The sequence below is a fragment of the Hypanus sabinus genome, chromosome X1, assembly GCF_030144855.1.
Source record: "Hypanus sabinus isolate sHypSab1 chromosome X1, sHypSab1.hap1, whole genome shotgun sequence".
In the NCBI taxonomy this organism is placed as follows: domain Eukaryota; kingdom Metazoa; phylum Chordata; class Chondrichthyes; order Myliobatiformes; family Dasyatidae; genus Hypanus; species Hypanus sabinus.
The window spans coordinates 63,152,848-63,167,645 of record NC_082738.1 but is presented as its reverse complement, the minus strand read 5'-3'; the positions used below and the strand labels follow the sequence as shown (position 1 = coordinate 63,167,645).

The following is a 14,798-nucleotide window of genomic DNA, read 5'->3' as shown; positions in this document are numbered from 1 at the left end:
AAAGCATCTTTGGCCCAATAACACCCAACCATGAAGGAAACTGGCAGAGTAATTTGATTGCAGCTTGTGCTTGGTAGTTGATTGATAACAATATGAAACTAACTACCAAAATAGGACTAACCTATTAAAACACATGGAATGGCTGTATATAACGCTGCATGTTGAAGATCAGACAGATCTTTCCACTTCAGATACATTAATACTGAATTTGGGAAAGCCTCCTGAAGCTCATGAAATCTACAAGGCACTCAATGGTCTTAGCCCCAGCCTTCCATCGTCAATTTCCTGAACAGTAGCCCTCATACCCTGGATTCCTACCCTTGTTCCTTGATGCCCCAATTATTTTATCTCATATCCTTGTTCTCTTATAGTTCTACAATTATCACATGATCCCTGCCTCTTGCACTCTGTCTCCAACTATAGTAAAAAAAAAACAAGGCTTCAAACAACCCTGTGCTCCACAATCCAGTTAGCCATGAGTATGCATTTCAGGGAGAATGACAGTGCAAGGTTTAATCCACTATCAGAGACATCAGAACATGAAAAATCCTGATTTAAAATTCCTTGGAGCGATGGAAGATGAGAGGTGACCTGATAGAGGTGTACAAGATGATGAGAGGCATTGATCGTGTGGACAGTCAGAGGCTTTTTCCCCAGGGCTGAAATGGTTGCCACAAGAGGGCACAGGTTTAAAGTGGTACAGAGGAGATGTCAGGGGTAAGTGTTTTTTTTTAAAAACGCAGAGAGTGGTGAGTGCGTGGAATGGGCTGCCAGCAACGCTGGTGGAGACGGCTATGATAGGGTCTTTTAAGAAACTTTTGGATAGGTACATGGAGCCTAGAAAACTAGAGTGCTCTGGGTAAACCTATTAATTTCTAAGGTAGGGACATGCTCGGCACTACTTTGTGGACTGAAAGGTGCTGTCGGTTTTCTATATTTCTAAGTAATCTTTCCCTAGCAAGACACAAGATCTAGATTTACGAGCCCTCCAATTCATACAGATAAAAGAAAACCATAAAAATGATCCATGCTGAAGTTAAAAGTGCAGATTTGCATTCTATTCTCAGCAGTATATTCCACTTGTGATAACTTGTCCCCCAGTAGTGCCACTGATCTTTCTTATTTATTTAGAGATACAGCGCAGTAACAGGTCCTTCCAGTCCATCAAGCCCATGCCACCCAATTAACCTGTACAACTCTGGAACGTGGGTAGAAACTAGAGCATCTGGAGGAAACCCACACACTCACGGTGAAAAGGTTCCTTGCAGACAGCACTATGATAGCTGTGATGCTACTGTGTAGCTAAGCCACCATCCTGCAAAATAATGTAAAACCACAGGGGCCATGGAAGCTCAGTAGCACACCAAACTACTAGCCTTGGAAAACCAGCTTGTATTGATGTTTTTAGTTTCTAAGCTAACATATATAGAGCTGGGAGTGGTGGGGAGATTAACCAAAGGCACAAGCATCTACATAACCAACCCCTCACAACTATTACTCAGAAGACGAAACGTGGACAACAAGGTGTTTGGTCATTCTTCTATGTGACTGCTGAAACGGCAACTTTAAACATCTAAACAGATATCTAATGAGTATCTTGAGGAATATAGCTGTATGATATGACTGGCTCTTCAAATGTACTGCATTAATGATCAAACACTGTGGGACATCCTGAGATTGTGAATTTGCAAGCCTTCCTTCCTGGTCACTACTACAGAGGATGAAGTTCAAGGTGAGGCAGAGAGAGAAGAAACCATAACTTGACACAAAGTTCCAGTCACCCCCACTTAAACCGTTTCATCTCTGCTGATTCATGTAATGGTAAAGATGGAGTAGTTGCAGCTTAAAAATGAATCCCGTTGCAATGCTTTTCCGGATTTTGCCCTACACAAATAAAAGTACTTTTGAAATGTATTACTGTAACAGAAAATTTGAGCCTTCCATTCACTCCAAATAACCAGAGGAAATGACATCAAAAGTTGAACTGGCTAGAAATGTGCATGAAGAATCTCATTCAACACAATTCCTTTACATAAATCTCAGCCTATGCAATCTCCCTCTCCTTCACCTTCTTACACCAAATAGTAAAATTTAAACTACAGCTTCAGTATGATTTAAATTATACCAACATTCATGGAATGATATTACTTTTAGCATGCTTTAGTACTTGATCACATTCACACGATTTTTTTTTGGGAATTTTTTGAGCAGAATATTCTTGCCTACTGATGCATTTTGAACAGGTGCAGGAATGGGAATATACTAGACCAGAAAAAGACAAAGGATCTCATGAACAACCCCTTGTTGGGTGTCAATAGCCTGACTGCATACTCCCAGAACACTCACTTACATTCTGTCCTCACACTAGCAGGCAAACACACATGGTCAATTTGGCTTGAAATCACAAAAGGTTTAAGCTATGGATTTGCAACAGGTAGAACCTATTGTGATTAAGGAATTATCTGGTTTACTAGTGAGGGATAAATACTCTCACACAATGAGCAGACTTGGAACTTGCAATTTCAAATTTCGAGCATGGGTCATTTCCACAGATGCTTATATCATCGATACAAACTGACATTTTAAATCTGAATCTCGTGCCATGCTGGATATGAGTTATTTCAAAAACTGCTGGTCAATGAATTTAAGTAGCAGTAGAGATTTATGTCCATCGTGGAATCAATAAAATTCATTGCCACAAATGGCTGTGGAGGTCAAGTCACTGGGGATATTTAAAGTGGAGGTTGACAGAATTTATTATTTGCACAATTTGCCCTCTTTTACACATTGAATCTTTGTCAGTCATTGCTATGCATAGTTTTTCATGGATTCTGTTGTATTTCTTAATTTTCCTGTAAACCAGGATTCAAGAAATTGAAACTCAAGGCAGTATATGGTGACATATGTATGTTAGTAATCAATTTACTTCAACTTTGAGGCAAAGTAACTGTTGAAAGATAACTAAATAAGCAAAATATTACCAAAATCATGAAACAAGGTTCAGATGTTATATGTAATTCAATGAAATGCCTACTTAAACTGGATGTAATGAGGATATTTCTAATAGCAGTAGAGCCGAGAACCAAAGGGCACAAACTCAGAATACAAGGACCTCCATTTAGAACAGAGTTAAGGAATTTCTTTAGTTGGGGGTGGTGAATCTGTGGAATTCATTGCCACAGACAATATGGAGGCCAAGTGATTAGGTATACTTAAAATGGCAGTTCATGGATTCTTGATTAGTAAGGGCATCAAATGTTATGGGGAGAAGGCAAGAGAATGGGGTTGAGAGGGAGAATAAATCATCTGTGATGGAAGGACGAAGCAGACTCAATGGGCCTATTTTTTTTAGAATGGTTTAATTCTGCTTCTGTCTTTTGGTCTTATTTAAGTTTTTTCCTTCCCTGTTCACTGCAAGAGCACAAACCCCTTCACTCCATTAATTGTGGAATTTATTCCATTGGTGCATTGCAAAGGATTGATACCTAAAGGCAGCATCAAAGTACGCACCTCAGGTACAAAACCAGTTAGTTGACAATCCAAAGAATTGTATGCATTATGAAGAACTGTGCAAAACTGGCCAATTGTGTCATGATATATCACGACAAATAGGACATGCTTGATGAGTCAATCACCAATCAAACTGGGATTAAGAAAAGAGATACAAAAAGAAATGGTCGGGGTGGGGGGGGGGGGGTGTAGGGGAGGGGTGTGGAGTTTGAAGATGTGGGGGCGGGGGAAGGATTTTTTGGTGGTAGGTGCTGGGAATGTTGCTAAGAAAGGTGCTGGAAGCAGATATGAAATTTGAAATTTGAGAGACATTTCACAGGCACAGAAACATATAGGGAACGGAGAGATGTGGATCACATATGTGCAGGTAGACAATGTCAGCATGCAAACGGTGTGGCTAGCCCAATGTCAGAAGGAAAATGTCAAGATAATTATGGGGGATTTTAATATGAAAGTGGATTGGGAAAGTCAGGAAGGTACTGGATCTCAGGAGAAGGAGTTTGTAGAATGCCTACGGGATGGCTTTTTGGAGCAGCTTGTCCATAAGCCCACCAGGGGATCGGCCGTTTTGGATTGGGTGCTGTGTGATGAGCCAGAGGCAATTAGGGAGCTAGAGGTAATGGAACCCCTTGGAAGTAGTGATCATAATATGATTGAGTTCAGTTTCAAATTTGAAAAGGAGAAGCTGGTATCAGGTGTATCAATATTTCAGTGTTACAAAGGAAATTACAGTGATATGAAAGAGGAACTGGCCCAAGTTGATTGGAAAAATAAGCTAGATGGAGGGACGGAAGAGTAGAATTGGATGAAATTCCTACAAGAAATAAGTGCAGGAAAAATATATTCCAAGAAAAAAGAAAATCATGAATGGAAAAATGGCACAAATGTAGCTAACGAGAGAGGTTAAGGATAAAATAAAAGCAAAAGAGACAGCGTACAAGGAAGCAAAAATTAGTGGGAAAACTGAGGACTGGATGACTTTTAATAACTTACAGAAGGAAACTAAGAAAGTCATTTGGAAAGAAAAGATGAATTATGAAAGGAAGTTGGCAATTAACATAAAAAAGAATACTAAGAGTATTTTTAAATATATGAAGAGTAAAAGAGTGACACAGGTAGATATAGGACTGATTGATAATGATGCTGGAGAAATTATAATTGGTAACAAAGAGATGGCAGAGGAACAAAATGAGTATTTTACATCAGTCTTCACAGCGGAAGACATTAGCAACATACCTGATAGCCAGAGGTCTCAGGGAATAGAATTAGGTACAGTCAAGATTACTAGAGAGAAAGTGCTTGGGAAGCTAAATGGACTAAGGATAGATAAGTCTCCCAGACCGGATGAGGTGCACCCACGGGACTGAAGGAGGTGGCTTTGGAGATTGTGGAGGCATTGGAAATGATCTTCTAGGAATCAATAGACGCTGGCATGGTTCCGGAGGACTGGAAGGTTGCAAATGTAGTTCCGCTGTTTAAGAAAGGAGGGAGGCAGCAAAAAGAAAATTACAGACCTATTAGTCTGACATTGGTAGTTGGAAAGTTATTGGAGTCGATCCTCAAGGACGAGTTTATTGAATACCTTGAGGTGCATGACAAGATAGGCCCAAGCCAGCATGGTTTCATGAAGGGAAGATCCTGCCTCACCAACCTATTGGAATATTTTGAGGTAATCTCAAGTAAGATTGACAAGGCAGAGGCTGTGGATGTTGTGTATTTGGATTTTCAAAAGGCCTTTGATAAGGTGCCATATAAGAGGCTGCTTAATAAGATGAGAGCCCACGGAATTACAGGAAGGATATTGAAATGGGTGGAGCATTGGCTGATAGGCAGAAAGCAAAAGGTGGGAATAAAGGGATCCTATTCTGGTTGGTTGCCGGTTACTAGTGGTGTTCCGCAGAGGTCGGTGTTGGGGCCGCCTCTTTTTACACTGTATAGCGGTGACTTAGATTATGGATTAAATGGTTTTGTGGCTAAGTTTGCGGATGACACCAAGATAGGTGGAGCAACAGGAAGTGTTGAAGAAACGGAAAGGTTGTAGAGAGACTTGGTCAGTTTAGGAGAGTGGGTCAAGAAATGGCAGATGAGATACAATGTTGAGAAATGTACGGTTGTACATTTTGGAAGAAGAAATAATTGGGCAGATCATTATTTAGATGGGGAAAAAATTCAAAAATCAGAAGTGCAAAGGAACTTGGGAGCCCTCGTGTAGGATACCCTAAAGGTTAACCACCAGGTTGGATCGGCAGTAAGGAAAGCAAATGCTATGTTGGTATTCATTTCAAGAGGAATAGTGTATAAGAGTAAGGAGGTGTTGATGAGGCACCATGGGGCACTGGTGAGACCTCATTTGGAATATTGTGTGCAGTTTTGGGCCCCCTATCTTAGAAGGGATGTACTGATGTTGGAGAGAGTTCAGAGAAGATTCACTAGGATGATTCCTGGAATTCAGGGACTAACATATGAGGAGTGTTTGTCGGCTCTTGGACTGTATTCATTAGAGTATAGAAGAATGAGAGGGGATCTGATAGAAACATTTCGAATGTTGAAAGGGTTGGACAGAGTAGATGTGGAAAGGCTGTTTCCCTTGGTGGGTGAGTCCAGGACAAGAGGCCACAGTCTTAGAATTAGAGGGTACCCATTTAAAACAGATGAGGAGAAATTTTTTTAGCCAGAGGGTCGTGGATTTATGGAATTCGTTGCCACATACAGATGTGGAGGCCCGATCATTGAGGGTGTTTGAGGAGGAGATTGATAGGTATCTAATTAGTTAAGGTATCAAGGGATATGGGGAAAAAGCTGGAAATTGGAACTAGATGGGAGAATAGTTTAGCTCATGGTGGAGTGGCAGAGCAGACTCGATGGGCTGAATGGTCTACTTCTGCTCCTTTGTCTTGTGAACTGCTGCAGCAACTCAGGTCAGATAGCATGTCAAGAAGCAAAGGGCTTAGTTGATGTTTTAAGTTGAGACCCTCCATGAAGAATTAAGAAAGTGCATTAAGAAAGATTTTTATTTTAATTTTATTTAGAGATACAGCACAGTTACAGGCCCTTACAGCCCAACAAGACCACATCAGCCAATTACACTCATGGGACCACATAACCCAGACATCTTTGGACTGTGGGAGGAAACCAGAGCACCCAGAGGAAACCCACACAGTCACGGGGAGAATATACCAACTCCTTACAGACAGCAGCAGGAATTGAACAAGGCCACCCCAGATGTTTGATTAATAGGAGCAACATCTAATAGTCCAAAGACATCAGAGCTTATTGTACTTGTAAAGCTTTCAGTTGAAACTTCTATAAAGTAACATCCATGGCTCTATAGATCTATGACATGCCTGGATAAATAGAAATTTAAAACTAATAATCGCCTCAGCAACTCTGCTTTGTTTACTGGGTATTTTAGAATTTTGGCCCAACAAGTTGCACTGCCCAGCAACACATCTATTTATCACTAGCCTAATGACAGGACAATTTACAGTGACCGATTATCCCAAGAACTTTGCGTGGACTGTCCCAAGCCTAGCTGCAAAAGGATGAGGGTGAGCAACCCCACCCAATAAATGCCCAGAGCTGCAGAAATACCAACAGAAGTTCCAAAGACCTCATCCCTGGAAGAGGAAGGATCTTTATCGATGTACGAAGTTGCGTGGTGAAAGGGGAAGCCACAGGACTGATCGGCCCAGGTCCAAGGATTCTGGTGAGCTGCTGTTGGCGACCTTGACCTAGTAGAGGTGATGGGCTTAAGATGAATTAACCTATTAACTGGCACATTTTTGGACTGTGGGAGGAAACCGGAGCACCTGGAGGAAACCTACACAGTTATGGGGAGAATGTACAACTTTTTTACGGCACCGGAACTGAATTCCAGAACATGCTGAGCTGTAATAGCATCACCCTAACCACTACATGACCATGGCACCTACAATTACAACACTTATTAGGTTTAAGTACAAATTCTATTATACAGTCGGCCCTTCTTATCTGCGGATTCAGTATGCGTGGATTCAACCAACCGCGGATCGGGAAAACCTGGAAGTTCTCTCTCCAGTACTCATTGCTTGAGCATGTACAGGCTATATTTTGTCATTATACCCTAAACAACATAGTATAGCAACTATTTACATAGCATTTACATTGTATTAGGTATTATAAGTAATCTAGAAATTACTTAAAAGTACAGGCAGTTCCATTCCTGAGTCCGTCTTTAAGTATGATTTGAGGTCGGAACAGGTACATCCGGTATTATTTAGCATCAGTTAGTCAAATGTTTTTCTTAGTATATAGTACATATTTTACCTTTCTATGCATATAAAACACTTAAGAACCATACATATTTCAATAATTTAAATCACTGCGTTGCTTAGTAATAATTGTAGCTTTCATCGGGGCAGGGCCTTTCACATGCTCCATTAAAATTGTTCCGATCGTTGACTGACTGTAGCCTAACGCTTTTCCAATGACCGATGGCGCTTCACCTCTTTCTGATCGCACCCGCCGGCCAGTACCCAGCTCTCCCATCACCTCTCCCGTCGCCAGCCAGGACCGTGGTCTCTCCCCCTCTCCTTTGAACTGGGGTTTGGGTCTCTCTCCGGCGTATTATGACTTGGGTTGTCTCCTCCCCCTCCCTCCACCGGCCCAAGCCGGTGCCTTACCTTGGTTACAGAAGAGTCCCATCAGCTTGGTCAGAAACATCCCCATCTTCCTGCGTTCCCTCCGAGAGTATGGCCCACAGATCCAAACGGCAGAGTCAAATGAACCCCGGGTCGTCGATCACCCGCCTGCCCACTCCGCGGCCTGCTTCAGCACCAATCCACCGGGGTCGATTTCCACCCTCCCACAGGGTCGAGAGCATTAGAGGGCGGCCGCGGTGCCCACCGAAATCCGGAGATCGAGGAACAGAAACTCAAGGGGAACAAAAACCTCTCAATCGCTGAAAAGCTATAAAAAACCTCGGGCTTTTTCTTTTAAAAGGTACCCGCCAGCAGAATTTAACTAGACACCAATAGTCTGGCGATTCGGCAACACAAACCATACAAACACCCACTAAGCGGGGACTGCCCATCATGCCTACTATACCTTCTATTTATACCCTCTGTCCCTTACTGCGCATGCCCCCCGCTACAGCTACCAATCAAAATCAGCAAAGGCCCACCCATCTCGGGAGTTCAGAATATTGTGCGCTTAATGTTTATCCTGGACGGTAAATAATTAATAAAATGATCCTCTCTGTAGAGAACCATAAATAACAGAGAAGTAAACAACATCTTCCTGTTTCTAAAATAAAGCATGTACCTTTCATAAACTTAAGTAAATTCCTGTCTGATTTTGACACTTCCACACTTTTACCAATAAACTTACACTTTCAAATCAAAATATTTCCCTTAGGATCCAGACCTTCCAAGGCTCACATAACATAAGTGCCTAAAATTAGTAAGGAGTAAGGGGTTTAGAGGGTGTGGTGAACTATGTGCCTGTCGGGACACGCCCCTGCTGACTGCTCCTGTGGCTCCTCCCACAGGCCCCTGTATAAAGGAGACCTGCGGCCTGAAGATCGGCCTCAGTCTCCAGGACCTTGTATGATAGACACTCACTCCTGGTTCCTTCTTCCAGTCAATAAAAGCCGATATCTCGCCTACGTCTCAGTGTGAGTTATTGATGGTGCATCAGAGGGGATCTGTGGAAGAACTTTTTTCATAGGGATGTTGTGGGGAGGGGTCGGTGGTAGTTATATCAACTCCTCCCTGAGAAGCAAATTGGATTTGCTCCAATTTGCCTAATAGACCATCAGGTCCACAGCAAATACTATTTCATTGGCTCTTCACTCAACCCAAAGATGCATATATCAGGACACTCGCTCTTTATCAATTACAGCTCGGCATTCAATACTATCATCCCCTCAATACTAATCAATAAGCATCAAGACCTTGGCCTCAATACCTCCTTGTGCAATTGGGTCCTTGATTTCCTCACTTGCAAACCCCAGACAGCTCAGAGTGGCAACAACTACTCCTCCACAATCTCCATCAGCACAGGTGCACCACACGGCTGTGTGCTTAGTCTCCTGCTCTACTCACTTTACACTTATGACTGTGTGGCTAAGCACAACTCCAAAGTCATTTTCAAGTTTGCTGATGACACCACTGTCATAAGCCAAATCAAAGGTTGTGGCGAACTAGCACATGGGAAGGAGATTGAAAATCTGACACATTTTCAAGGACTCTTCATCTCATATTCTCTATTTTTATTGTTTATTTATTTATTATTATTATTTCTTTCTTTTTGTATTTGCACTGTTTGTTGTCTTTTACACACTGGTTGAAAACCCAAGTTGGTGCGGTCTTTCATTGATTCTAATATGGATTTATTGAGTATGCCCACAAAAATGAATCTCAGGGTGGTACATATATGTACAGTACTTTGATAGTAAATTTACTTCGAACTTTGAAATTGCCACTCACTGCCCCAGTGGCAATTAATATGTAATATGCAATAATAAATATAATATTCAACAATATAATTGAATTAGTTTAGGTAAGAGGATTGTGGAGAATACAGGTTGTTAGTGGTTGTAAGATTGAAGAAACTGTGATACAATGTTTATTTTATTCACTCAAAGTATCTAAATTACAGTTACTAAATATTTTCTGCATCAAGTACAGTAGTGGAGATGCTAACATTGCAAAATATTTAATCATTTGAATTAATCTGGTGTTTCATCACTTCACAGAAGCACAACTGGATACCAACTTACAAATAGCCAGTTAAGAAATATTTTAACTGGTGATCAAAATTTTTATCACAGAAATGTGAGCGAGTTACTTCAATGAAAGAGAGTTGTGGACAGACTTGCAAGTTAACAATAGTCATTGCATCTGTTTAAGGTGGAATTTGTTAGGTTCTTGATTAGCCAGGGTGTCAAAGGTTATGGGGAGAAGGCAAGAGAATGGGGTTGAGAGGGATAATAAATCAGCCATGATGGAATAGCAGAGCAGATCGAAGGGACGAATGGCTGAATTCTGTTCCTATGTTTTATGGTCCTATGAGAAGGCAAGACTAATCAGCCTTTTCTGCTCCAAGAAAACAAAACTTATATCTTTCCATGTAGCCCAGATGAAGGACCTTGGTGCAAAACGTTGACTGTTTATTCCTCTTCATAGATGCTGCCTGACCTGCTGAGCTCCTCCAGCATTTTGTGTGTGTAGCCCTGAATCTCTACACCATTCTTCGAGTACTTTGAGTCAAGACAGCCTTAAAATTGCTTCAAAGTGCATTAAAAACTCAGGTAATTATAATACCTGCAGGAGTGTTTCACCATTTACTTGTGTTATAGAAGATTGTCAGAATGATAAAAATTCCTCCAAAATTGCCAACTCACGTTATGCAATTTCTTTTAAGTCTTGGTGATTTACACTAGAGGTGTTGCCTTCTCTCTGCTCAAGGCTATTACACCTGGATGAAGTCATAGTTAGATGTGACGGCAAACTGGTTTATTGTCAGGATTTCCCCTGCTCCCAGGAAAGGTGTAAGCAGAAACTCCTCTGTTTCTGTCTGCTTCTATTTATGGTCAATACTGTCATACTTGTGAATACTTCACATTGGAAGGTTTCAAGTTAACTCCTCTGTCTCAATGGAAACACAAAATAAATGTGAAATCACACACAAGAGAAAATCTGCAGATGCTGGAAATCCAAGCAACACACACAAAATGCTGGAGGAACTCAGTAGGCTGGGCAGCATGAGTCCTGCAGAAGGGTTTCGGTCCGAAACATCAACTGTACCCTTTTTCTAGGGGATGCTGCCTGGCCTGCTGAGTTCCTCCGACATTTTGTGTATGTTGCTTGGATTTCCAGCATCTGCAAATTCTCTCTTGTTTGTGATTGAATTATTACTCTGTAGTCTCTTCCAGGGATGCCTACCCTAAAGAAGTTTAAATCTTCCCTTTGATGGGAGTTCAGTGAAACCCTCTCTCACTGCTCCCCCGCTGTGATCCTGCTGCTCTCCTGAGTCCTGTCAAAGGGTTTCAGCCCGAAACGTCGACTGTACTCTTTTCCTAGATGCTGTCTGGCCTGCTGATTTCCTCCAGCATTTTGTTTGTGTTGCACAAAATGAATGTGTGCAGTTCTGGTTGCCCCAGCATAAGTAAGGGTGTGGAGGCTTTGGAAACGGTGCAAAAAAGATTTACCTAAATCTAAAAGTTAGAGGGTATGTAAGGTGAGGGTGGACAAACTTAGATTGTTTTCTCTTAAGTGTCAGAGGTTGAGGGGAGAGCTGATAGAAGTTTATTTCTTTTACCAAAATACATTTTATTCATAATTAAAACATATTTCCAGGTGTAACCCCCTGGGTCGCCTCACACTCGTTCTCGTCTAGGGGGAGCAGCCTTCGGCCCCGCCAAACTGGGTAATCAGCTGGTGTGGATGCTGTGTGATGTCCCCGCCTCGCCCAAAAACAGACAGTACACCATAAGCGATTAAATGAGTACAATTTATAAAGGTTACTATAACTAAGTGATTAATAACGATACAGTATATATGAAGAGAAAAAAAAATAAAGAAAAGGCGCCAAACTTATCAAAGTCCAAACCACTTCGTGCACAACCGTTGGAGCTCAATTTCTGAAGTCTTCTGGCCACCATTCGATCCCCTCCGAACTCCTCGACTCACAGCTCAGGAACCTCAGAACTCCTCGACTCACAGCTCAGGACCCTCCGAGTGGTCAACCAAGCACATCTAGCTTCATCCCCCCTCCTTGGAGTACCTCCGGGCCTCGGACCCCCGCTTGGGGTCCGATCCTCGCCCAGCTTACAACATTGCGTCCTCTCTCTCGACCCCCTCGTGCCGATCTCCCCAAAAGCCCGTCAACAAAAGCTTACAGACTCAGAAGAAAGAACGTTAATCCCCATTTGGTTTACAAAGGAATACAATTCTCCCAGCACTCTCTCGCAACAAAGAAACATTCCTGCTTTTAACAAAACAAAGAAACCCTTTCCCAACAGTAACAAAGAAAAAAGAAGAAACCCCCTTTACACAAGAATAATCTGCAATGTCTTTTCATTCTTATATTCACAAACATTGCGTTAAAGACTGTTCAATTACATTTCTTAAAATCAATAGCTCTGTTGCAGTCCCCTGGGATAGTACACTACTACAATAATTAGTTTAAAATTATTAATAATTATAATTATTATATAATTGAAGGGACTTCCTCAGCCAACCTGGCATCTTCCCATCCAGTAGGGTAAGAACTCTATGCTGTGGTCCTTCCCCACTGATATTAGTTTATTAAATTGTCTGAGGCATCAATAGGATGGACAGACATTGAGCACATCTTCAAGGAGCCACAAGAAAGCAGCATCATGGATCCCAGCAACCAGGCCATGCTCTCTTCTCACTACTGCTATTGGGAAGGAGGTACAGGAGTCTTAGGTCACACAACACAGTTCAGGAGCAGTTATTACACCTCAACCATCAGGTGCCTGAACTGGAATGGATAATTTCACTCACTTCAACACTGATTCCACAACCTATGAACTCACTTTCAAGGACACGACAAATCATGTTCTCAATATTATTTATTATTTATTTATTATTATTATTGGTTTTTCTTTTTGTATTTGCATAGTTTGTCTTCTTTTACACATTAGTTGTTAGTCTGTTTTTGTTTGTGAGTAGTTTTTCATTATTTCCATTGGATTTCTTTGCATCTACTATGAATGCCCACAAGAAAATGAATCTCAGGGTGATATGTGCCTACTTAAAATTTACTTTGAACTTTGAATATGTAGGGATATGGATCCTGTACAGGCAGAAGGGATTTAGCTTAATTAGACTTTGTGTTTGGGACAAACATTGTGGGTTGCATTGTTTATTCCAGTGCTGTACCATTCTACATGCTTAACACAGATGATTGAAGGCCTCTCAGCTCATGTATTCAGAGACAAGGTCCTACACTTCCAAATTATTTAAACTTCAGTCTCCCTCGACCTCGTTATTCCACGTGGCAATCACGTTTTAGCTGACAATGTTCTGCTGGAAACTACATTTAAACAAGATAGTTCAGGACTCAGGATGTGATGACGGGTTTCACAGTGAAACACGGGCATCAGGATAGCACAGGACAGGCAATATCTCATATATTTTCTGGGTAGCCTTCGAAATGATGCCATTAAAAATGATTTCTCTAACATCCAATAATTTCTCCCCTCTCCCTTCTCTCTTTTTCCATTCCCCATTCTGTTTCCCCTCTCAACCATTCTCTTCTCCTTATAGAAACATAGAAAACTTACAGCACAATACAGGCCCTTTGGCCCACAAAGTTGTGCCGAACATGTCCCTACCTTAGAAATTATTAGGCTTACCCATAGCCCTCTATTTTTCTAAGCTCCATGTACCTATCCAAAAGCCTCTAAAAAGACCTTATCGTATCCGCCTCCACCACCATTGCCGGCAGCCCATTCCACGCACTCACCACTCTCTGAGTAAAAAAACTTACCCCTGACATCTCCTCTGTACCTACTCCCCAGCACCTTAAACCTGTGTCCTCTTGTGGCAACCATTTCAGCCCTGGGAAAAAGCCTCTGACTATTCACATGATCAATGCCTGTCATCACCTTATACACCTCTATCAGGTCACCTCTCATCCTCCGTCACTCCAAGGAGAAAAAGCCACATTCACTCAACCTATTCTCATAAGGCATGCTCCCCAATCCAGGCAACATCCTTGTAAATCTCCTCTGCACCCTTTCTATGGTTTCCACATCCTTCGCATAGTGAGGCGGCCAGAACTGAGCACAGTACTCCAAGTGGGGTTGGACCAGGGTCCTATATAGCTGCAACATTACCTCTCGGCTCCTAAATTCAATTCCACAATTAATGAAGGCCAATATGCCTTCTTAACCTCAGAGTCAACCTGCACAGCTGCTTTGAACGTCCTATTGACTCGGACCCCAAGATCCCTCTGATCCTCCACACTGCCAAGAGTCTTACCATTAATACTATATTCTGCTATCATATTTGACCTACCAAAATGAACCACATCACAATTATTTGGGTTCAACTCCATCTGCCATTTCTCAGCCCAGTTTTGCATCCTATCAATGTCACGCTGTAACCTCTGACAGCCCTCCACTCTATCCACAATACCACCAACATGTATGTCATCAGCAAACTTACTAACCCATCCATCCAACTTCCTCATCCAGGTCATTTACAAAAATAACAAAGAGTAAGGGTCCCAGAACAGATCCCTGAGGCACTCCACTGGTGACCGACCTCCATGCA

General features: G+C 41.9%; 1 protein-coding gene across 1 annotated transcript in view; it reads right to left on the bottom strand.

Annotated features, from left to right (window-relative positions):
* The window catches only part of LOC132384965 (ADP-ribosylation factor-like protein 5B), a 78,566-nt gene extending 70,008 nt beyond the window's left edge, over positions 1-8,558 (bottom strand). The window contains exon 1 of the mRNA XM_059956656.1: positions 8,172-8,558. Coding sequence (XP_059812639.1) covers positions 8,172-8,217 — 46 coding nt within the window. The 5' untranslated portion in view covers positions 8,218-8,558. The remainder of the gene's footprint in view (positions 1-8,171) is intronic.
* Between the last annotated feature and the right edge of the window lie 6,240 nt (positions 8,559-14,798).